This window comes from Prionailurus bengalensis, chromosome A2 (assembly GCF_016509475.1).
Source record: "Prionailurus bengalensis isolate Pbe53 chromosome A2, Fcat_Pben_1.1_paternal_pri, whole genome shotgun sequence".
In the NCBI taxonomy this organism is placed as follows: domain Eukaryota; kingdom Metazoa; phylum Chordata; class Mammalia; order Carnivora; family Felidae; genus Prionailurus; species Prionailurus bengalensis.
In genome coordinates this window covers 17,511,790-17,537,069 of record NC_057348.1, presented here as the reverse complement: position 1 = coordinate 17,537,069, position 25,280 = coordinate 17,511,790, and the positions used below count along the sequence as shown (strand labels likewise).

General features: G+C 38.5%; 1 protein-coding gene across 1 annotated transcript in view; it reads left to right on the top strand.

The window, feature by feature from the left end:
• The window catches only part of MAP4 (microtubule associated protein 4), a 197,531-nt gene that overhangs the window by 75,261 nt on the left and 96,990 nt on the right, over positions 1–25,280 (top strand). Inside the window, 1 exon segment of the mRNA XM_043587292.1 lies at positions 14,650–14,718. Within this exon segment, the coding sequence (XP_043443227.1) occupies positions 14,650–14,718 (69 nt within the window).

Genomic DNA, 25,280 nt, shown 5'->3' with positions numbered 1-25,280 from the left:
TATTTTTGACATACTGTTTACAGTGTATATCTTCAACTCCTTCTAATTTGCCTTCTAGTAATATTGAACCATTTCATATATAGAGTAAAATTCCATGCAAAACAGTAAATGTCCAATTCCTCTTTCATTTTTTTCTTTTACTGTCATATACCTAATTTTACATACGTTAATAACGTACTTTGTTACTCTTTTTGCTGTAGATTGTCAGTTATTTTTTAGATTAAAAATATGGGAGGGGTGCCTGGGTGGCTCAGTCGGTTGAGTGTCCAACTTCAGCTCAGGTCACCATCTCACAGTCTGTGAGTTCGAGCCCCGTCTCTGGCTCTGTGCTGACAGCTCAGAGCCTGGATCCAGCTTCAGATTCTGTGTCTCCCTCTCTCTCTGCCCCTCCCCTGCTCATGCTCTGTGTCTCTTTGTCTCAAAAATAAATAAAAACATTAAAAAAATATATGGGAAATAACCTTTTATAGTTACTCTAATTTTTACCATTTGGGGCATTCTTTATTTCTTTGTACAGATCCAGATTTCTATCTAACACCACACTTCCTGAAAGAATTCCATTAACATTTCTTTTTAACACAGATCTTTTAGCAGTGAATTATTTCAGCCTTAGTTTACGAAAAACCAGCCTTCAATTTTGGAAGATACCTTTCCAAGGTATCATATTCTTTGTGACTTCTTTCTTTTATTTAGGAAAGTTAGTCTTCCCACTTGGATAGTTTCTGAGAAATCTTTTTTAATCTTGATTTTGTTCCCCTTTTTCCCCTCTGGCTGCCTTCAAGATTTTATCTTTACCTTTGTTTTTTAGCAGTTGGAATATGTTGTATTTAGGTGCTATCTTGGTATTTGTTCTGCTTGGTTCTCTGAGCTTGATCTGTGCTTTGATGTGGTTCATGAAGTTTGGAAATTTTTTGAGTATTTATCTTTTAAATTACTTTGCCTCATTCTTTCTCTTTTCTCTTGGGATTCCAGTGACATTTTTCTTAGATTTTTGGGTATTGCCTCACAGCTCTTGGATGCTCTTGTTTTTTTTTCTCCTTTGTTTTCTCTTTGTGTCTCGTTTGAGTACTTTCTTTTGACCTATTTTCAACTTTCCCGATTCCCCCACCCCTCCCACTGGCCCTGGTTGCATTGAATCTCATGATGAGCCCTCAGTGGCATTTTTTTTTTTTTTTTTTTTTAGTTTATTTTTAAGAGGAACAGAGACAGCACAAGCTGAGGAGGGGGAGAGAGAGAGAGAGAGAGAGAGAGAGAGAGAGAGAATGAATCTGAATTTAGGAAGCCGTGAGATCATGACCTGAGCCGAAACCAAGAGTCGGACCCTTAACCGACTGAGCCACCCAGGAGCCCAATCAGTGGCATTCTTTAATTTCTTTCTGGTTATAATTTTTAGCATTTCTGTTTGACTCTTTCTTATAGTTTCTATGTCTCTGCTGAAGTTCCCCATATGTTCATGCATATTTCTATCTTTTCCACTGTAGACCTTAACAGTATTCATTATTATTTTAAATCTCTTGTCTGATAGTTTGGATCATCTGGGTCAACATTTGGGTCATCTGGGTCATTTCTCAGTCTGATTGTTTTGTCTCTTGACAATGTTTTGTTTTGTTTTATTTTATTTTTTTGTATTTTTTATGTGTCTCTTAATTTTTGAGTGAATGCTGGACTTCACATGTAAAACTGTAGTCACTGAGAGAAAACAATCTTTATGCCTGAAGTGGGCATGTCTCTTCTTTCACTAGGTAATTAATACACAGCACTGAGTCCATTTAGGATAGAGTTGAACTAGGTTTGGGTTTTGTTGTTACTATGATTATCTTCAGTGTATTCCTGGCTTGAGATTCCTCCAGTCCTTGTGTTTAGAGTGGGGAGTGGGGTGCTGAAAGGTTTTTCTCAGCATTCTTGTTCCACTCTTAGCTTTTGGTGTCCCTGTGACACCTGCGCCCCGAAAGGCTGGAAGTCTGTTTCTCCATGCGCTTGCCCCTCCCAGAAAAGTCCTAGCCTGGAAGTAGACAGGACTGTTGATATCTCTGGTTTTGGTCCTCGTTCAGATGTGATCCTGTGTGCATGGTTGAGTCTTTCTCAGTAATACCCTCTTACAGGTGGTAGGGTCTTCTCACGATATCCTGCAGGGTCTTGGGTAGGACTTACTGCTCCCCTAGGGGAAGAAGGTATCTTCTTCTTAACTCTAATTCTTTCCCCAGCTACAGTTTGCCTTAGCCCAGGCCCTGGGACTGACTGGGTTTGACACACTTCTTCCCCCAAGCAGCTCAGCTTTTGTTTGCATGGGGTAGAAGGGCAGGGTAAGATTGGGGGTGGTGGTCAGGACTTTACACTAGTTAAGTGGTGGCTTTCTCCCAGGTCTGCAGAAGGAGACTCTCCCACTTCGTCTCCAGTCTTACCAGCATCTGGGCAACATCTGTGCAGATGTTTGAACTTCCCTTGTGTCTGTGGATGCTAGGGACCCTAGACTGTCATACAGCCCTTCACTTAGCCTTTAGCCTATCATTAAACTTTTTAGTTGAATTCTTACCTGCTTGTTAAACCCAGCATCTCTCCCTCACATGCTCCGACATAGGAGAGCCGGTGCTTACCTCCCTGTCTCCTTGAGGGCCATGTCTTCCTTTGGATTTCATTTTTTCTTTTCCTTTGGTTGTGCGTTGTTTCCACCTCCTGGGCCTCAGCTTAGGTGGGTGAACATCGTGATGTGGCAGCAGTAGATTTTCTTGTGCTTCTTCATCTTCGGTGACTTGACCTGTGTTTCATTAACCCTAGAAGAGGAAAGTTTTTTAGAAACTATTTTGCTTATAAAAATTAAATTTCCCCTAATATTTTTAATATATGAATAACCTATAACTGTAATTAAAATTACTGTAATTAAAAGTTCATTAACTCAGGGAGACTAGTCTGGAAATTGGTAACAGTGTTTACTCTGGGAAGAAGTAGCTGGCTAGAGTATAGAGGTGGGAGGGAGCCTTATTTTTACTGTATATCCCTTTGGACCACTTGGGTTTTGTACACATATATTTATCAACTTGTTCAAAAAGAATAATACAAAGTTTATAATTACATTAGAACTAAATTATAAGTTTCTAATTTTATTTTTATACCACCTTGTTTGTAGAAGATTTGGCTAAGAATAAGTGGGAAAAGGAGAGGTGGCTGTTGGGAGACCTTGAAGAAGAAAGGAAAAGAATTTCTTTATTTCGTCTTGTAGGAATCTGGGACAGTGAGTGAGTTCTCAGTGAATGGGGGCTTCTTTACTGAGAGTCTAACTTTTATAGATTATTTCTCTCATGGGTTTTGCCCAAATGATAGGTTGGGTTCATATTTGTGTGTTGCTTGGAGAAAATTCTAAATAACATGTTTTTTTCTTCTGAATACTTCTTCAGAAGTGATGGAAGGGTCCTAGACTTCATTATCTTCATGTTTTACCATATATCCAACTTTAAGTTTGATTTTGTTATTGGGTGAGATTCATGAAGTTATCACTGGCGATCCAGGTGTGATTACCAGCAGGCTTACTTAGTTAGGCCAGTCAGTGGAAAGTTATCAACCAGTTTCCTGCGTCTAGAATAGAAAGGGCAGTTGAATAGGTTACTACATGTAATGGAATTCTTTGGACAGTGGTGTTTTTATTTCTTTTAATTCTCACGTGCCTACCCTAATTACCCACGACTTAAAAATGGGGGGTAAGCAAGCAGGCTACCTTTATGAACTTAACACAGAGTAGGAAAAGTTGCCTTTTTTCTCCCGACATACATTTCCTGCCCCAGACCTGGAAACAGTAAGTTCTCAGAGCCTCCCTCCCCTTCACAACGTGGGTGGGTGCTAGGGGTGCTTGTTGCCACTGGATTTTTCATTGGTTTTAGGCCTTTTTTGTGGATATACTGTACTCTTTTCTCTTTTCCATTTTACCGCTATTCAGTTTTGTTTCCATGAATATTTTTATCTTCTTCTTATTACCCCATAAAACATCTAAAGAGCCAAATACCTGGAAATAAAACTGGTGTCATATTACTTCTGAAATGCCCGTCACCTTGCAAAAACAGTTCTCAAAATACTTTTTCAGGATTTATGTATTGTTTTTTTCTTCTTCAGAAATGTTATCCACTTAATCATTGCTCATTATCACCTCTGTATGGCTCTATTTTCTAGGCCAGGGAAACAAAAGACAGCTTTCTTTTACACGTGAATAACAAAACAATAATATTTCTGTGACTTTTGTTCATTCACAACATTGTCATAGATGTTTGAAAGAGCATCTAGCACATTGTTGATGCTTAGACACAAATAATTGGCAAATCTGTGCACAAGTCACTTAAGTTTTCTGTACTCTGTGCTTAATTGTACTTGTGAGATTGAGAGAATTCTAGGAGGTTTTGGGGGCTAAGAATTTTTTCTATTAAATGTTCTAACGTAGGACAGTGGTTTTCAAAGTGTGGTCCTTGGACCAGAAGTGATCCCATCATTTGGGAGCTTGTTAAGGTACAATTCTCAGGCCCACCCACCTGGAATCAGAAACTTTGGGTATGGAGCTCAGCAATCTGTGTTTTAACAGGCCCTTGCAGGTAACTTTGATGCACCCAAGATTGAGAAACATTGATCCAGGAGGGAGGGCCTAAGCCAAGTCCTGGAAAGAATGATAACTAGATACTGCAGATTCTTGTTTAGCTGACGGGCCTTCTCTTGCAGAGCCTTGCAACCAGCTTTATTGGCCACCAGAGGGCGATGTTGGAACAGGCCTGACTTTTGCGCTAGAAGGTGCCCTTGTGCCGAGATCATGCAGAATCTACCCCCCCCCCCCGACCCCCCCCCCCCCCCGCCCTTTTGCCCAAAGCCGACTCACCGTGGCTGTCTTCCTCACAGCACACATGCCCTCTCAGGGTCTTGCCACTTCCCTTCTCTGCCTGATTTGCCAGCTGTGGGACTCTAAAATCACTTGTGAGAGAAGAGATTTATTTATTTATTATTATTATTAAAAAAAAATTTTTTTTTTCAACGTTTATTTATTTTTGGGACAGAGAGAGACAGAGCATGAACGGGGGAGGGGCAGAGAGAGAGGGAGACACAGAATCGGAAACAGGCTTCAGGCTCTGAGCCATCATCAGCACAGAGCCCGACGCAGGGCTCGAACTCCCGGACCGTGAGATCGTGACCTGGCTGAAGTTGGACGCTTAACCGACTGCGCCACCCAGGCGCCCCAAGAAGAGATTTAAAAACAAACAAACAAGAAAACCCCAAAACACAAAAATAAACCCAGTGAATTTGAATGTCCTTATTTCTCAGGGCACGTGATTATTTAAAAATTGTGTTGTTTTCAGTGCAATAGGTGTTTAGCTGAGAAAGATTTCATTTCATGAAATGGATGTTCCTCTGAGGGAATTAGTGAAAGAAGGCAGTGTAGCATCTTTTGAATTAGGATTTACCCAGTAATGCATAGTGAACCTCTTTCTTACTCTAAAGCCTACTTATTTATTTATTTTTAAAATATTTATTTATTTTTGAGAGAGAGAGAGAGAGAGAGCATGAGCAGGGAAGGGGCAGCGAGAGAGAGGGAGACACAGAATCTGAAGCAGGTTCCAGGCTCGAGCTGTCAGCAAAGAGCCCGCCAGGGGGCTTAAACTCACGAACCGCGAGATCACGACCTGAGCCGTACTCAGACGCCCAACTGACTGAGCCACCCAAGTGCCCCAAAGCCTACTTATTTTTATGTTGTAATGTTTTTCTTTCTCCCTCCCTATGTTTCCTTCCTTCCTTCCTTCCTTCCTTCCTTCCTTCCTTCCTTCTTTCCTTCCTTCCTTCCTTCCTTCCTTCCTCTCTCCTGGGCTTGGATTCTTTTTAGACTGTTAGGTGTTATGTGTATGGTAGAATCTCAGTCTCTCTTTTATTTTCTTCTAACCTCCTTATTTTGCTTTTTTTTTTTTTAATTCTGGTAAGTTTCTTATTTCTTAGATGCACAATTATTAGTCTACTAATGTCACTTAAGCTAGATTTTTATATTTTTATGTTCTACCAAGGTTACTTTATAGTTTAGTGATCAGTCTGCAGTTAATCTACAGTTAGTGTACAGATTGATCAACTATAGATGATCATTGTTAATAACAATAGAAATAATAACATTTGTTAACATTTACATAACACTGTATAGTTGGCACAATACTTCCTCCAGTATTAGTAGATTTCATCTTCTTGATAACCATGGGAGATAGATATTATCACATTTTTCAGGGGAGGCTGCTAAGGCTTAGAAAGCACAAGGGAGTTGGATTTGATCATTTGGTTAATAGTGACAGACCACAACTGAACTCAGATCTTCTGATTTTCAACCTCATGTTCTTTCTATGAAACCACACCATCTTCACAGATGCATACTCTCTGCTTAATTTAATGTCTTATAGATGCGATTTTTCAAAACTAAACATTTACTTATTTAACTCAAAGACAAAATTATTAGACATATAAATATTATTTTCAGGAACTATAAATGAGTCTTATTTCATTTGTATAAAGAGCTTGAACTTTGAACCTGAGGACTCTGCTACTAATTCATATGAATTTGTAAAGTTTTCCACTTTCTTAGGTGACTGTTTCACATCATCTCCTTTCTGTTCAAACCTCCAGCACCTGCCCTCCTGTTCATATTCTCAGCCAATGACTTTTACAACAAAGGATCAATAGACTCAGTCAGAAGAGAACTTCTGCACAGTCCCCCTGCTGCAGGTCCTCACCTACCTCCCCCCTCTGCCCTTTCCTCTGCTCTTCCTCTTGTTATGGGCGAACTGCTTTCACTTAGGTCACTGCTAGAGCCATTTTCTCTTCTGTTGCCTGCATCATCAGTTTCTCTGTTTCAACTGGGTCATTCATCAGCATCAAAAAAACCATAATTTTTAACTTCCTTAAAAAAAATCCTATCTCAGGGGCTCCTGGGTGGCTCACTCAGTTGAGTGTCCAACTTCAGCTCAGGTCATGATCTCACCGTTTATGAGTTAGAACCCTGCATCAGGCTGTGCACCGACAGTGTTGAGCCTGCTAGAGATTCTCTCTCTCTCTCTCTCTCTCTCTCTCTCTGTCTCTCTCTGCTCTTCCCCAGCTCATGCTTTCTCTCTCTCTCTCAAAATAAATAAATATACTTAAAAAAAAGTCCTTTCTCAACCCCATGCCCGTCTCATTTACTTCTTTTTTTCCCTGTTCCTTTGAAAAAGATGTATCTACTACCTGTCTCCTCCTTTCTTGAACCCCTTCCCATCCTACAGTAGCCCATGCCATGCCACCCAAACCGCTCCTTTTACATTGCCAAGGATGAATCCCGGATAACCCCAAGGGTTTTAGCACGATTGACTGAAAAATGAATTGCCATCATCTGAGATTGGGAAAGCTCTAGAAAGAGTATTTTGAGGGGCACCTGGGTGGCTCAATCAGTTATGTGTCCAGCTCTAGATTTCAGCTCAGGTCATGATCTCATAGTGGTGAGATCAAGCCCAGTGATGGTCTCCTGTCCAGCGTGAAGCCTGCTTAAGAGTCTCTCTCTCTTTTTCCAAAGAAAAAGAAAAAAAAAAGGTAGATTTTTAGAGGAATATAAGAAATTTAAGTCGAGAGTTGCTGAGCGTGAGTTACATGATAGTAGAGAAGATACCCAAGTGGAGAAGAGCAATAGACAGCTAGATAAGAGTCTGGAGTTCAGAGGAGAGTTCTGGGCTCGGGATACCAATCTGGAGGTTGTTGATATTTAAAGCTCTGGCTAAAGGAGGTAGTTGTAAAGCATGTCATTTTCAGAATGTTTTACTTTTGCCACATAAAAATAAGTTATGCTGCTCTTTTCAATGCATCCAAATGCTCCTAAATATATAGCATTTTGATTCTCCTCATCATGTATTTTAAAAATGTATGAGCAAGCTGTTCATTATCATTGGAAATGTAAATCCTTCTTTCGATTCCTTGAACTCTTATTTCTAGTCCATGTCTGTCATAGACTTTTATCTTAGAGTAATACATTTTTATACTGATAGGTTTTTCTTGATTGTTATTGTGTTTTTGTAACAAAATATGTATGTAAGCTTAAATTTTAATTTAAAAAGTTCCTGTAACCATAAGGCTTTAAATATTAACTTGATCCAGAAGAAAAGTTATTATCACAGTTACTAGTAGTAGTACACAGTTGATCGCATGTGTCATGATTTTTGGTAATTCGTTACTAACCATAAAAGTTGAATTTGGTTGGAAATGTTTTTGGGGGTCTAATATTTTTCTCAATTAGGTCATGAATCTTTGGATAATTATTTTTTGCTAGGATGAAAGAGGGTGTAGTAATTTCTATTCCTGTTGGTTTTTGTTTTTGTTTTTAGTTAGCTTCATGCCAGTTCAGAGCCCACCGCAGGGCTTGAACTCTTGGCCCTGAGATCAGTCAGGTGCGTAACCTACTGAGCCACCCAGGCGCCCCTCTCTTCCTATTTTAATAGATTTTAAAGTGAAAAAACTTTATTCACATGGCTAAGTGTGTGGGAATAGAAGTCTCTACGGAAGTGTCCTCAATTCTTTGAGTTATATGTTAAGGATTCTGTAAGTCATTATTATTAGAAATTATTTTCAATGTCGTATCAGAAGGCAACTACATTAAAACTTCTTTAAAGTTTGATGAAAGCAAAGAATTGGAAACTACCTAACCTGGAAGATGATTTGTTACTCAGTCATGAGATAATTTACTTTTCAGGGGCTTGCTTTTGTTTCATGGATGTGTGATATTTTCTTTATACCTTCTGAGGGAAATGAGGTAGTTTTTAAAAAAAGTCTCCTGTTTGCGGGGCACCTGGGTGGCTCAGTCGGTTAAGCATCTGACTTCAGCTCAGGTCATGATCTCACAGTTTGTGGGTTTGAGCCCCATGTTGGGCTTTGTGCCGACAGCTCAGAGCCTGGAGCCTGCTTCGGATTCTGTGTCTCCTTCTCTCTGCCCCTCCCCAACTTGTGCTCTTATCTCTGTCCCTCAAAAATAAATAAATGTTAAAAAAAAAGTCTCTTATTTGCTGTATCAACATTGTTTCCCTGAGTGATGTTTATTCTCTTTGAATGCGATGATGCCTTATTCTTTTGGTGATAGTTTCCCTCAGGTATGTGGCATTACTGTCTATTTGAGATTCCTCATGACTTTTTTTTTTTTACCACCTGCCTCTGACAGGGATACAGCTGTGCTGCCAGGTGGAGTGTGAGGGCTCCCCATTCGTTCTGGAGGTTGGCACAAGGCTGACTGTTGTGGGGTGAGGGAAGGAAAGTATGGGGGAAATGGGGACTGGCCTGGTAGCTTTTAATGGCGCTCCCATCATGCCTGCTGTCTGAGTGCAGAAGACCTTGCAGTCCTGCTTTCCTGGGCCGCCTTTGGGCTGTGGTTTCTCCTTCAGTGTGATCCCATTTGCTTCAGCTTCTTGGATATTCCTTGTAATTTCTGGTCCACTGGATGGTAACCTTCTTGATTTCTAGGTCTTTTCTTACTTTATTCTTTTGAGCCATCTTTCCTGCCATGTTTAAGTATTTGTGGTAGTATGTTGAGGATGACCTATGAACTTCAGTTGGCTCTCTCTATCCATTCTCTTTTTTAATTTTAAATATGTAATTTTATTTTTTACCAAAATGGGATTGTATTGTACAAAATAATCTTGTGTAGTACAAAATAATTTTATTATTTTGCACATGTAGATTGCTAATTTACAAGTATGTTAATAAATATACTTCTACAACTTCGTTTTTAATGGTTAAATAGTATTCTATTATAGAATTCTGTAACTATTAGCTACTTAAAATTTTTTATTTTTTAATTTACATGCAAGTTAGTTAGCATATTGTGCAATAATGATTTCAGGAGTAGAGTCCAGTGATTCATCTCCAGTTTATAACACCCAGTGCTCATCCCAACAAGTGTCTTCCTTAATGCCCCTTGCCCATTTAGCCCACCCCCCCCCCCCACAACCCCATCAGCAACCCTCTGTTTGTTCTCCATATTTAAGAGTCTCTTATGTTTTGTCCCCCTCCCTGTTTGCTACCCTTCCCTTATGTTCATCTGTTTAGTACCTTAAAGTCCTCATATGAGTGAAGTCATATATTTGTTTTTCTCTAATTTTGCTTAGCATAATACACTCTAGTTCTATCTACATTGTTGAAAATGGCAAGATTTCATTCTTTTTGATTGCTGAGTAATAATGCTCCATTGTGTGTATGTATGTGTGTGTGCGTGCGTGCGTGTGTATGTACGTGTGTACACACAAACCACATCTTTATCCATTCATCTGTTGATGGACGTTTGGGCTCTTTTCCATACGTTGGCTATTTTTGATAGTGCTGCTATAGGCATTGGGGTGCATGTGCCCCTTTGAAACAGCACACCTGTGTCCCTTAGTTAATTACCTAGTAGTTAGTAGTGCAGTTACTGGGTCATAGAGTAGTTCTGTTTTTAGCTTTTTGAGGAATCTCTATACTGTTTTCCAGAGTGGCTGCACCAGTTTATATTCCCACCAATAGTGCAAAAGAGATCCTCTTTCTCTGCATCCTCACCAACATTTGTTGCCTGAGTTAATTTTAGCCATTCTGACAGGTGTGGGGTGCCATCTCATTGTGGTTTTGATTTGTATTTCCCTGATGATGAGTGATGTTGAGCATTTTTTCCTGTATTGGTTGGCCATCTGGATGTCTTCTTTGGAGAAGTGTCTGTTCATGTCTTTTGCCCATTTCTTCACTGGGTAAGAAATGTTTTTTGGGTGTTGAGTTTGATAAGTTCCTTATGGATTTTTGGATACTAACCCTTTATCTGATGTGTCATTTGCAAATATCTTCTCCCATTCTGTTGGTTTCCTTTTACTTTTGCTGATTGTTTCCTTTGCTGTACAGAAGCTTTTTATCTTGATGAGGTCCCAGTAGTTCATTTTTGCTTTTATTTCCCTTTTGTCTGGAGACATGTTGAGTAAGAAGTTGCTGCAGCTGAGGTCAAAGAGGTTTTTAAAATGTCTGCTTTCTCCTCGAGGATTTTGATGGCTTCCTGTCTTACATTTAGGTCTTTCATCGATTTTGTGTATTTTTGTGTATAGTGTAAGAAAGTGGGTCCAGATTCATTTTTCTACATATTGCTGTCCAGTTTTCCCAGCATCATTTGCTGAAGAGACTGTCTTTATTCCATTGGATATTCTTTCCTGGTTTGTCAAAAATTAGTTGGCCATACATTTGTGGGTCCATTTCTGGGCTCTCTGTTCTGGTCCATTGTCTATCCATTCTTTAAATGTCTATCCATTATTTTTTAAAAAGCTATAGTATTATTAGTAGTAGTAGTATTACTATTTTATTAGGTAAACTGTATGCCTAATGTGGGGCTTACTTACGACTTTGAGATCAAGAGTTGCACACTCTACCAAGTGAGCCAGTCAGGCGTCCCTACTCTTAAATTCTTTAATGTGCTCTGGGGCGCCGGGGTAGCTCATTCAGTTAAGTGTCCAACTCTTTGATTTTGGCTCAGGTCATGATCTTGTGGTTGGTGGATTCCAGCCCTGCATCAGGCTCCATGCTGGCTGTGCAGAACCTGCTTGGGATTCTTTCTCTCTCCCTCTCTCTCTGCCCCTCTATGCGCCTCCCTCTCTCTCTCTCTCTCTCTCTCTCTCTCAAAGTAAATAAACTTAAAATTTTTTTTAAAGTATTATAAAATTCTTTAATGTGCTCAATTAAAACAGGACTTTGTGTCTGTTTAAGTCTTCCTTTTTTTCCTTATCTCTGGTTCCCCATCAGTGGTGTTTGGATATATTCTTTCATAATTTTTCTGATTATTTATGTGCGCGTGTGTGTTATAATGCTATTATGCCATATTTGCTTTTCTTTTTTTCTTTTAAGTAGGCTTCATGCCCATGATGATGCCCAATGTGGGGCTTGAACTCATGACCTCGAGTTCAAGACCTAAGCTGAGATCAAGAGTCGGATGCTTAACTGACTGAGCCACCCAGGCGACCCTGGTTTAATTTTTTTCTTAATATGGTCTGGCATTTTCCCATATCAGTACATGAAGAGTTACCTCATTTCTTTTAAAATTGCATATTATTTCATAATTTAGTGAATCTGTCAGTGGGCATTTGTAACTTTTTAAACAATGCCATAGTCAACATCTCATTAACATTCATATTTGTGCACTTTTATGTCTTTCTCTGAACTGTGTACCTAAAATGGATTGTTGAGTTAAACAAGTATATCAAAATTTGATAGACTGCCAAGTTGTCTCATAAAAGGTTGTTCCGATTTATATTCGTTGAGTGGTGTATGAGATTACCTGTTTTCTTACACTGTGCCAACACTGGCTATTAAATTGTAAAAAGATTTTATCACTCTCATGACCAGAAGATGGTATTTTTTATAATTTGCATTTTCCTATAATCTGCATTTTATTTTATTTTTTACAATCTGTATTTTAAAATGAGGCAGATTTTTTAAAATATGTGTTCTTTCTTGAGCTAAGAAGAATAAATTTTATAAATGTACTTTGTGAGGGTAAAAGGAAATTTATGCTAAACATGTTCTATCCCATATTTGGCATAAATGTGGGATAGAACATAGTTGGTATCTCTCCGGATAAGTAAAACAGTATGTAAAGCCCTAGTATGGTACCTAATGCATGGTGGATATTCAATAAAAATCTGTTCTCTTTCATTCCTTTATTTTCTTTTTCCTCCAGTTAATTGATAATCTCTTTTTGGTCTGCCTTGTTCTTTAGGTTTTCTGTAGTTGTTCCTCTGTTATCTGAGATAACAGAATGAAAGATATTTTCAATGAGTTTATGTGAAAGATTTCTGCCTTGGATCTGTGGGAGTCAGAAGGTTGGACAGTACAGTTTCTTGTCTTTCAAAGTAAAATCTTGCATTTTATATTTTTGTAGCATACATTCCAGATTTTTACTTGTTTTATGAAAAATATCTCTAGGGGCACCTGGGTGGCTCAGTCGGTTGGGCGTCCGGCTTTGGCTCAGGTCACCATCCTGTGGTTCATGAGTTCGAGCCCCGTGTCGGGTTCTGTGCTGACAGCTTGGAGCCTGGAGCCTGCTTCAGGTTCTGTCTCTCTCTCTCTCTCTCTCTCTCTCTCTCTCTCTCTCTCTCTTCCTCCCTCTGCTCGCACTCTGTCTCTGTCTCTCTCTCTCTCCCCAAAATAAATAAAGATTTAAAAAAAAAAGAAAAAAAAAGATAAATATCTCTGTTAAGTTCTTGAGAGGGACTCATGGGAAGCTCTTGGGTTGGCAAGCTGACCGCAGAGCTAGATGGGTTGCTGAAGTGTTAGATGTGGTCAAAGCCTTTAAGAAAAGGTTGTACATCCTTCTATTTGTCTATGTAGTAACGCAATTTCATCCATGATATAGTAGAGCAAAGAAACTAGAATAACCAAAACAATTTTGGAAAAGACCCACTATAGAGGACTCACATGACCTTTTTGAAATACTGTACAGATTCAGTAATCAAGACAGTGTAGTATTGGAAAAATGTATAGACTTATAGGCCGGTGGAATAGAAGAGAGTCCAGAAATAGATCCACACATAGTATATGTGATTTTACTACAAAAATGCAATGGCAGTTCAGGGAATAAGGATAGTCTGTTCAACAAATTATACAGGAATAATTAGATATCCATAGGCAAAAATACAAATCTAGACCTGTAGCTACACTATATACAAAATTTATCATGTATCATTGGCCTTAATATGGAGCCTAAATTTGAAAACTAGAAGAGTTCTAGAGGAAAACGTAGGAGAAAATCCTGTGGCCTTGAGTTAGATAAAGATTTCTTAGATACCTCACTGAAAATATAAGAAAGCATGAGGGAAAAATGAAAAATTCGAGTTCATCAAAATTTAAAGCAAAAGACACAGTTAAGACAATGAAAATACGGGTAAGACACAGTTTGCAAAGCAAAAGACACAGTTAAGAGAATGAAGATTCAAGTTATAGACTGGGATAAAATATTTGCAGAATTCATCTGATAAAGGGTTGGTACTTAGAATGTATAAGGAATCCTCAAAACTAAATAATAAGAAAACAACCCAAAGAAAAGTGGTGAAAAAATTTGACCATTCAATTCACTAAAGAAAGGGATGGCAAATAAACATGAAAAGATGCTCAATGTCTTTAGTTATTAGGGAATGTGACACAACTATACTCTATCAGAATAAGTAAGATTAAAAAAAAGTTCTCTGCTTCCAGTAGTGCTACTGGTGACTGTGTAATCCTCACCCTCAGGAGCAACGATGATGCCCTGGACTCTTTGTGTGGGAGTTCCAAATGGCCCTGTGCCCTTGGAGCATTGGATTTGAATCACAGATACAGAATCTGTGGTGCTTAATAGTGATTCTAATTGAATACAATGGTAATCTTTGACAATTTACAGAACAGAAAGGATTTCAGTTTGCTTATTAGGAAAGGCTCTTCTATAGTGTAGAGTCTGGGTCCTGTAAAAATGAATGACTCCGTTGTGTTCTATATTTCTGGGTTTTCTTTTATTGGATCTTTAAATTTTGGACATATATTTATCTGCTTTAAGCTCATGCTATGAAGAGTGACAAAATTCTACCTAGTTAGGTAGTGTGGAGTGTGTTTTTCATACTGCTGTCTGTCACAGCGGCTAATTATTCTTTGTGGTTGTTGCAGGTACGCCATCCTCTAAAGCAACAGGGCTAGCCAACGGTGATCATGGAATGGAAGGGAATGATACTGCGGGTAAGTGGTTCCCCGGATTCCCCAAATGTGGAGGTGAAACAGTCACAGTAAACACCTTGATGAGCTTCTTTGAGGAAGACTGTTAGGGAGGCATGTGAATTATCTCTAAGGGTTTTGTTGTTCTTGTTGGATGTATTCAAATCCAGGGCATCTGCCACATAACATCTCTAACAACAGAAGAAAGAGTGGTATTGAATATTTGTTGTAGTTGTGCCACACAAGAGCTGGATCAATCTTAAAACTACGATTATAGATGCAAACTAATCATCATCAAAATATGTTATATTGGAGGCCTTTGGCCACTACAGCTCTTTACACAGGCTTTTCCCCACTGCACTTAGCTTGCTTGCCATGGCTTAATGTTAGGAAATCTGTGAGCCACAAATTAAAAGTTCTTTCCTTTCTATTTTGCCCTCGGTCTTTTTCTCCCCCCCCCCCCAACTGTTACTTTTGAAATCTGTCTCTAACTTTAGCTCCAGCCTATTAATTACTAAGGCTTTGATATTCTGTCAGCTGGCACTGAGTTCCTATGGGTTTCCACCTCATAACTAGCACCAGCTGTCTGACCCCAGAGCAGAATTCTCGAAGAAGTAGCAGGATCCATAGGGATGTACTGTGCAAACCTTCTCTTAGGTAGCCATTATGAGAGTCATGTTGTATTTTTATAAATAATTGCACTTTGCAGTTGTAATCAGGCTGACACTGTTGACCCAAATGAATAGACTTCTAATGGTCAAGCAAACTGTTCTTTGCAACAGAGCGTGCCCTTAACTGGGGCATAACATTCGATTCACATTGCTGCATTGGAGGTAAGCACTAGACACATACTGTGTCTGTGTTTCCCTTGTATGCATACCTCAGCCTTGAGAAGACTTTTCTTGAGCCGCCATACGATTTCTGTTTGTAAGGCTTCCAGAAAGCCTCCTCTTAGCAACAGCAATTATTCCAGGATTTATTTTTTATTCTGTGACCTTTCAAAATGTCCTCTCTATCTTTGTACCTCAGATTTATTGATGGCTGGTTTCCATTTGTTGTGAATGTTAGTTTTACCCACTGACATTAACATCCTTATTAGCAGCTCATTAACTTAGAAACTCTTTACTTTAAAAGCTAAAAACAACCAGAAGTGACACCTTATCTTCCAGTTTTGTGAACAGAAATTTTTGTATTTATTTGATAACCTTTGTTGTATTATTGACTGTTTCTGTGCCTGCTTTGAAAGCAGAGTCATCTATGTAGTATAGTTTTAAGGAAACATTTATGGAAATATACCTGTGATTAAAGGAGAAGCTTGAACATGAACTTTTAAAAAAATGTGTAAGTTCAGCTTTCTTTAACAAAGAGGCAGTGCCAGGGGAAGAAAAGGCTTGGAGGGGATTGATTTGATTAGCCAGTTGAAGGAGTGGATGCCATTTTCATCCAGAGAGGAAACAATTATCAAAACTAGAGTAGATTTCTTCCCCAGCAAGATGTCAAGTATGACCAGAAGAGACCCAAACTTTGGGTAGCAATTGCTTCCGATTGCCAACTCTTACTAGCACGGAAAAAATTGAACAGGAAAAACATGCAGCCTGGCCCTTAACTGTTTCAAGACTTTTAGTTACCTGGTGGCAGAAAAGAACCCAGGGATTTATGAATTGCCCACTGACATGATGGCAGCCGGTAGAGTATGGTTTGCATACCTGGGAAGATGTGTGTGTTCTGAATTTGACCTTTTGAAAATATGCATGTTTCACTGGGGGGTGGTAATGAGTAGGGAGGGGACAAAGAGTGCATGTTTTTGGAGCATGATGTGACCTCATTCTGATTTGGCCATTACTAACTAGAGCACATAGCTCAGTGCCATTTTGAAAAACTCCCATTTCTGTTTTATTCAGGATGTTGTCTCTAGTCCTAAGAGCAGACCAGCTCCGCTGATAGCATATAAAGGGTGTATGAGCATCTTGCTATGTTGAACTTGCTGTTTACTAATGACCTGTGCTTTTCTGCCCTTTCCTTCCCCTTCCTACTTCTTCCTCCCTTTCTATTTTTCTCCTCCTAGAAGCCTAGCGTGTCTCTCCACACTGGGGCTGCTGCAACACCAGACCAGTGATCTTTCCTAAGCACCGTTACACTTCTAAAACCTGCAGCATTTTGCAGAGCTTTGCTTTTCCTTCCTGGACACGATGTAGAAGAAGCAGAGGGTAGTTCTTCGGGGCCTTTTCTGCTGCTGCCTGAGCAAACCACCTGCTTCCTCTTGTGCTCTGCAGGGCTTGATGGAACCTCCTTTCCCTTTGTGAGCACAGAGTACAAGATGAATCCTTGGGCATCTAATGTCTTTTATTTCTTGTTCTTTTTGAAAACTCATTTTATCATTTCATTCAAATCTCACATTTTTCTTTTTTTTTAAACATTTTGAGTTGGCCTTTTCCATGTGTTTTTTTTCAGCTCTTCAGAATGAATCAGGATATTGTAACACCAAATGAGAACGTGTGCTTTCATAAAGGGATTGAGTCCACCAGTACTGCAGTGACCCTCCCTTTTCCTCTCCCTCCCCTCTCCCTCTGTGAGCTTGCTTTTAGGGAAGGGCAGTCTTTCAGGCTTACCTCTAATTCTCTCCACCTTACTAAAATCTGAATAACGATAGCTATTTTAATTTAGAGTAGCTCTGACTAAACTTTGAAAAGTACTTCCTCAAATTAAATCATCTTTTGTTATTTGTAAGTTGGGCTGAAATTGTTTTTATTATGAAATGACGGTTTATTTGTCTAGAGGCTTAGATTCTCTTGAAAATCTGACAACCTTTTATTGTGTATGAAATTTTATAACCAAAGTTACTTTCATAACATGATCATGAACTATCAAAATAAGAATTGAGAAGTTTAAGAAAGTGGAATCCTGTATAGACTACTGGGATGTTGATACAGAAACAACTTTTTCTATAAAAACATGAGAATGAAAGTATATCGCAATTCACTGAACAACTACAACCAACTTATCAGGTTTCTAATGACATGGTTTTCAGATTGGATGCAAACTCTGTTCAAGTAGTGTCTTGAATCCCTTTGGTCTCTGGAGAAGCCTTTTGGCAGCATTCCAGGGGGACTGGTGGATCACGTGGGAAGACCTTTACAAATTAGCGTTTATACTCAGTGCGTTCTGAGGATTGTCCCAATGAGACTTTTTTTTTTTTCCTTTTTAAGTTTATTTTACTTATTTTGAGAGAGAGGGAGAGGGAGAGAATCCCAAACAGGCTCTGCACTGCCAGCACAGAGCCCAATGGGACTTTCTTAAACTTGTTCCTCGTTTTCCCACACTAATAGCTAAAAGATCTAGAAGAACTATTTGGGAAAAGTACTGTGGAGCTTTTCAGATAATAACCTTTGATTGGATTTTTAGCAGAGAGATTTTTAGAGAATATAATACCTGGGCCATGGTTTGAAATCGTAGAGGAGTTCTGGCTTAAGAACCAGAATGTGAAACACTCCAGGTTTCTGTCCTCTAATTGATTATGCAGGTTGTCACAGTCAACCAAATTATTGATTGTTTTGGATTAAGATAAATAATTGGCACTAGATTCTAGGTAGTTTTTGAGATGTACGTTATTTTAGATCCTCTGACACAAAACTACTTTTGAGATGGAAAAACCAGAATATTATGAAAGTTTAAACCGAGTCCCTGAAATGACTTCTGGAATTCAGGAAGCATTCCCTCTTCTGCTCACAAGCAGGAGCTCGCTCCTCTGCCAGGAATTCCTTCTGTGAGTTCTTGGAGAAAAGACACTTAGAGGAAGTACATCTGAGGGAAGTTGCTTATGCTTACCTCTGAAGCAGTTGATAAAATATAAAACTCTTAACTGTAGGAGAGCACCCATCAGATAAAACCTAGCTCTTGCCCTTTGGTGTGCATTTAGTTTTCAGTATGTGTTTTGGTTTTCTGTGTTTGTTTTGGTTTTGGTTTTTTGGCTAGGAACTTTGCAAAACTGGCAGTGCTAACTTTTAAGGATCAACTTTGACCTTTTTCTAACTGTTCTAACCAGTCCCTACAGCTTGTGCAAGTGACAGGTGGCTGGAGAAGCCCAGGGCCACCCTACTGTGGCAGTGGTTGAAGGGACACACTCACACTCCATTGCTGACACTGATTTATTCCATTTTGGTTTCCATTTTGCTTTGTTTTTGTTTGACTCTTTTTCCCCAAATATGTTTTTTTATTTATGGAATTGAAAATTTCCACTAATGACAGCTAAAATTCCATGTACATTGTTAGCTCTGTTTCTCTTGGATGTTTCATGTTGCTTCAGTATAGCTTTGTACAAAGTAGCCAGTTCTGTAAGGATATGCTGTGTTGTCATCATGGGCGTACCTGAGTGTGAGGTTACCAGACTGGTCAGGTTGTTCTATTGGAATATGTTTCTTATTTGTAATCTTTCTCTCTCTTTCTCTCTCTCTCTCTCTTTTTTTTCTTCTTTCGCCCAATGTTGAAGATGTAGAACTTTGTTTATAAATAACATTTTATATAACCTCATTCATGCACCTGAGTTTATACTTTTTGTGACTTTAGACTATAACAGTTTGTATTTGGGGACATTTTAATGTGATCATTGTGCTAATAAATAAATTACACTAATAAACATCTTACATTAACACCTTACAGACTGGATTTGGTTGGAGTCTTAATTACTGAAGTATGATGTGACTAAGACATGAGTTTGGCAAATAAAGACTTGAGGAGTGAATTCTCAGTCTAAGCTTCTGATCCCACCCATAATAATTTCATAGTTGTATGGGCATTTTACTCTTTGCCAGACATTTTCATTTTCACTTACGTATCTTTGATTCTCAGAATAACTCCTTTTCATCCAGAATCTGTATTAGGTAAGCCCAAATGACTGATATTTTATGGTATCTGGTGAGAAAAGCAGTTGGCAGAGTGGCAACATGCAGTTAATCCAAAAGAGTTTCATGGCATATCAATTATTGTTCAATACCTTCTAAGACTACATGTGTGTGCTTAGTTTAGTCCAGTTAAAATTCAGGTTCACAGTCTTCCTAAAATGCCTTATGAATTATCATTTGAAACTGTTACATTCAATGACATTTTAATTTTGTAACTTTATTATTTGATGATCTCTAGTATGCTGCTTCTGGGAAGAAGTCAACAGAATGCCCAATTCCCTACCCATTTCTGGGTTACTGTTTCTTTACAGTAGGTAGATTTGCAAATGCAATATGTTGACTGAACTAAGACATTGAAAAGATTCTATGCCAAAGGTAATTTGCATGGTATAAAGAACATTTTTCAGCTTGGCACATTGTTTACTAAGAAAGTTCAATTTAATGTCCTTAGGTTTCCCTGTGTGTGTGTGTGAGAGAGAGAGAGAGAGAGAGAGAGAGAGAGAGAGCAAGCACCTACATGAGCAAGTGGGGAGGGGGTCAGAGGATCTGAAGTGGGCTTTTTGCTGACAGCAGATCGCCTGATACAGAATTCGAACTCACGAACCGTGAGATCATGACCTGAGCCAAAGTCGTATGTTTAACTAATTGCCCCCCGACCCCGGTTTTTTAAGATTTTATTTTTAAGTGATCTCTACACTTAGCATAAGGTTTGAACTCACAACCCCAAGATCAGGAGCTCCACCGACTGAGCCAGCCAGGCTCCTGCTTAGATTTTCTTTTATTAAGAGGGCTTAACAATCTATTCTTATGTTTAAAGCACAAGAATTTAAACACTATAAATAATAATTCATAGTCCTGACTAACTTCTTATAAGTATGCTAGGATTAAAGGTTTTGGTGATCAGGACAATTCTTAGATCTTACTAGTGTATTCATTTTGATGAAAGTGAGATGAAATCTGGCTACTGGTGGATTCTTCCCCCTTGTAGACCTGATAATACATTGGAGCTGGAAGCCTAGAGAGGGTTCTGGACAAAGACATAGAACTGGTGGGGCAGGCACAGAATGTCAGCTTCATTTCTAAGTCACATGTAAGAGTGGATTATCCTCAATTTTATATTGATGCTGTTTCTGTTACAGTGAAAGCTTAACAAGACTTAATCACAAATTATTTGTGGAATAAATGTCTGTGCTACCATGGAGGCTAAGCTAGATGCAGTACACTAAGTCCTCCACAAATGGCAGTGTTACTGGTGGTTTCCATTATGAACAGGCTAGGTGGCTTTTTAGTGTGAGAACTGTTCTGAATGTGATGTGATATCCAGTCATATCAACAGGGGAAGATGAAACTGCTTTGTTGGAATGTCCTGGCACAAATGATGTCCTAGGGGTTTCATCACTGTCTCCTGTAGCATCAGATAGAATGCAAGGAATTTAGCATTAGAAAAATTCTCAGGAACCATAAAGGTGAAATCTTAGCAGAAAAATAAATCTGTAATGTTAGAATTTCTGAGCAGCTATTGTAACCAACCTCTAAGTTGGCATTATAACTTATAAATGAAGCCCAAACATAAAGCTGGACAATGTGTTCCTAGATATAGACATGGCAAGACCTCCTTTTCTCTGCCTCATCCCCAAATCCTGGAAACAAAAGTTTAATTACTTTCTTTCATTTTCCAGATACAAATTGCATGTTGGAGACACATCAGTAAAATACAAACACCTAATTTTCTTAAAGTTTTTTTGCTTCATGGTTTTCTGATAAAGATGTAGAACTTCTCAGAAAACTCCACATATACCCATTAATACAACATGTTACATTCACTTTTAGGGTATTGAGGACTCCCTTGAAACCAGCTCATGCACTGAGCATTTCATTGTACAGTGAGCCATTCGATTTCAGTTTCTTTTGCAACTTGGTATTGAATAAGACCAAATAGCTTCTTCCTGAGGTTTTCGTGAATCCATTATTCTGATATGCTTTTTATAAAAAAAAAATTTTTTTTAAGAAAATTTTACAAACCTTTGTGTCAAGGGCTGACTTTCAGTAGATCGCAGCGAGGGAGCTGCTCTGCTACGTATACAACCCTGACCCAGAAGTAGGTCGTCTACTCTGACATACTTAAAACAAAAATTTTTTTTTTACATTTATTTATTTTTGAGAGACAGACAGAGAGCACAAGCGGGGGATGGGCAGAGAGGGAAGGAGACACAGAATGCAAAGCAGGCTACAGGCTCTGAGCTGTCAGCACAGAGCCTGACGCAAGGCTCGAACCCACAAACCATGAGATCATGACCTGAACCGAGGTCGGAAGCTCAACTGTCTGAGCCACCCAGGTGCCCCTCTGATATACTTTTTATTTTTTATTTTATTTTATTATTATTATTTTTTTAATTTTTTGTTTTAACGTTTATTTATTTTTGAGGCAGAGAGAGACAGGGCATGAATGGGGGAGGGGCAGAGAGAGAGGGAGACAGAATCAGAAGCAGGCTCCAGGCTCTGAGCCATCAGCCCAGAGCCCGACGCGGGGCTCGAACTCACGGACCGCGAGATCGTGACCCGGGCCGAAGTCGGATGCTCAACCGACTGAGCCACCCAGGCGCCCCTCTGATATACTTTTTAAACCATAACTCTGTTTATATAATTTGCTTCTTTTTGTGGAATGAAACTCTACCTTATGACAACAGGCATATGTAGATATAGAATATTTTTCTTTTATTTGTAATTTCATAAGTAATATATGAGTACATTCTCCTTTCTTATAAAATGAAAGCATTATAGATACAGCCATACTGTATCAGAGACCAGAGGATTTTTGCTCAAAGAACTAATATTCACACACAGCTTCTGTAAATTGATCTTGTATTTTTACCTGAATGTAGACTTGAACAGATTTTTCTGATACATCTCGTGAATGATAAGGATAACTGTCCTCTGTATAGCATATTGGAGTTTATTAACTCTTTCGAATGTATAACAGTATATCCATTTTTCATTTGAAGAAGTTGAAGTTAGGTTAATGATAGAACTCAAACTCAAACGTAGGCTGATGAGCCCTATGCTCTTTCTAACACAGGCTGTCATATCACAGTGGGTCTTCTAAGTGCTAACGAAGTTCACAAAGGTAGTTGGAAGGAACGGACCTTTAAAGGCCTGTTTTTTTTTTTTTTTTTAAGTTTGTGTGTGTATGTACGTATGTATGTATGTATGTATTTATTTATTTAGAGATGGTGAGGGAGGGAGGGACAGAGAGAGAGGAAGAGAGAGAAAGAGAAAGAGAAACAGAAATCCCAAGCAGGATCCTTACTGTCAGTGCAGAGCCCGATGTGGGCTCAGACCCACGAATTGTGAGATCATGACCTGAGCCGAAATCAAGAGCCAGGAACTTAACTGACTGAGCCACCCAGACGCCTCTAAAGGCCTGTTTTAAAGGCCTTTTTTAGTCTCTACTTTCTGGGAGAAAATCCAGGCTGAGGCAAGGGCTTTGTGTGTAGGTAGTTTATTTTGAGAAGTGATCCCATGGAAAAAAAGAGGAGACCAGGAAAAGTGAAATTGGAAAGAGGACAAGCCGATATGAAGAAGTATCACTAACTTAGTCACTTCTGTGGACAAAGGGGCCTTAATCCTGTGCCATCTCTCAGTTAACTGTTGTACTTCTGGGTTTGCACTTGTGCAGGGCCAGACTGCAGATGACTCGGCTCTGGCATCAAGATGATGTGAGGCAGAAAACTCTGGTTTGGTTGAAATAAAGTGCAGTCAAATCACACCTACATGCACCTGGATGCTGCAGTTATAGGTAGAGTGAAAGATGGACTTTTAAGGAGGATTGGGTACAAGAGGTGTCCAGTTAACCCAATAGATTAATTCAACAAAAGGTTTATCTGCTTATGCCTTATTATAAGGAATAAGGTCCTTGAATTCTATAGAAGGAAATTTGAAGGAATTTCATCTATGGAACTAATTTCCCAAGCCTAATTGTTAGAAACTATATAACTAATTATATAAGTTACAAAAATTATTTCAGGAATTTCCAATCTTAGTGTTTTCTTCTTGAATCAGTTTCAGTAGTAACTGCCTTTTAAGGAATTTGTCCATTTCATCTGTAGTTTGTTGTTGTGCCATTGTTTCTAATTTTTGCTTATAAACCCTTTTATTTCTGCAAGATTGGTGTTGTTATCTCCTCTTTCATTTCCGAGTTTAGTAATTTGAGTCATATCTCTTTTACTGATCAGTCCAGTTACAAAAGTGTCAAATTTTGTTGATCTTTTCAAAGTATCAACTTTTGGTTTTGTTGTGTTTTCTGTGTACTTTCTTCTTTGTTTCATTTATTTCCAGTCTCGTTTGTATTATTTCCTTTCCTCTACTTGCTTTGCATTTAGTTTGCTTTTCTTCTAGCTTCTTAAGGTGTAAAGTTATGTTACTGATTTGTGATTTTTTTTTTACCCCCCTTTAATGTAAGTACTTATAGCTATAAATTTCCCTCTGAGCACTGCTTTAGCTGCATCTCCTAAGTTTTGGTGTGTTATGTTTTCATTTTCATTGGTCTTATTTTCTAATTTCCTTTATGACTTCTTTGACCTATTGGTAATTTAAGAGTATGTTGTTAATTTCCACATGTCTATGAATTTCCCAAACTGCTTTCTGTTGTCATTTCCTAATTTCATTCCATTGTAGTTGGAGAACATATTTTGTATTATTTCAGTGCTTTTAAATATATTCAGGCTTGTTTTATGGCCTAACATATGGTCTGTCCTAGAAAATGTTCCATGTGTACTTGAGAAGAATGTATATTCTGCTGTTGTTGCATGGAGTGTTCTAAAAAATGTCTGTTAGATCTAGTTGGTTTATAGTGTTGTTCAGGTCCTCTATTCCTATTCTGTCTAGTTCCATTAATTATTGAAAGTGGGGTATAGTTCAATGGTTGAACTATCTTCTCAGTTTGGTTAGTTTTGATTCATATATCATCTATTCATATATATTCATATATGTAAAATATATATTCACATATCTTAGGACTCTTATCCTAATGTTTTAAAGGAGAAGTTTGATAATATAATTAACTCATATGATTTTTACATTGCTCACAGATTAATTCCTTTGAAAAATTCTAGAGTGTGGATAAAAGGATGTATACAGATGATTACTACAACCATGAGCCTCTAGGAGCTTCTAAAGCAGCAGTGAAATGTCAGTCACTGGTAGGAAGATTTAAAGTGCTTTTTCAAAAGATGACTTTTTTTTCTTTCAAAATCCAACCACTTTTTTTTTTTTTGGTAGAAATAGAAAAATCTAACCTAAAATTCATGTGGAATCTCAAAGGACCCTAAATAGCCAAAACAATCTTGAAAAAGATAAAGTTGGACGTTTCATACTTCTTGATTTCAGAACTTAATTGCAGTGTTACAGTAATCTAGGTCCTAGCCTAGACCAAAATAGACATATAGACCAAGGAATACAATAAAGAGCCCAGAAATAAATCCTTGCAAATATGGTCAAATGATTTTAAACAAGAATGCTAAGACCATTCAATGGGAAAAGATAGTCTTTTCAACAAATGGCATTAGGACAACTGGATACCTACACGCAAAAGAGTGACATTGGACCCTTACTTTATACCAAATGCAAAAATTAACTTAAAATGCATGAAAGACCTAAATATAAGAGCTGAAACTATAAAACTCTTAGAAG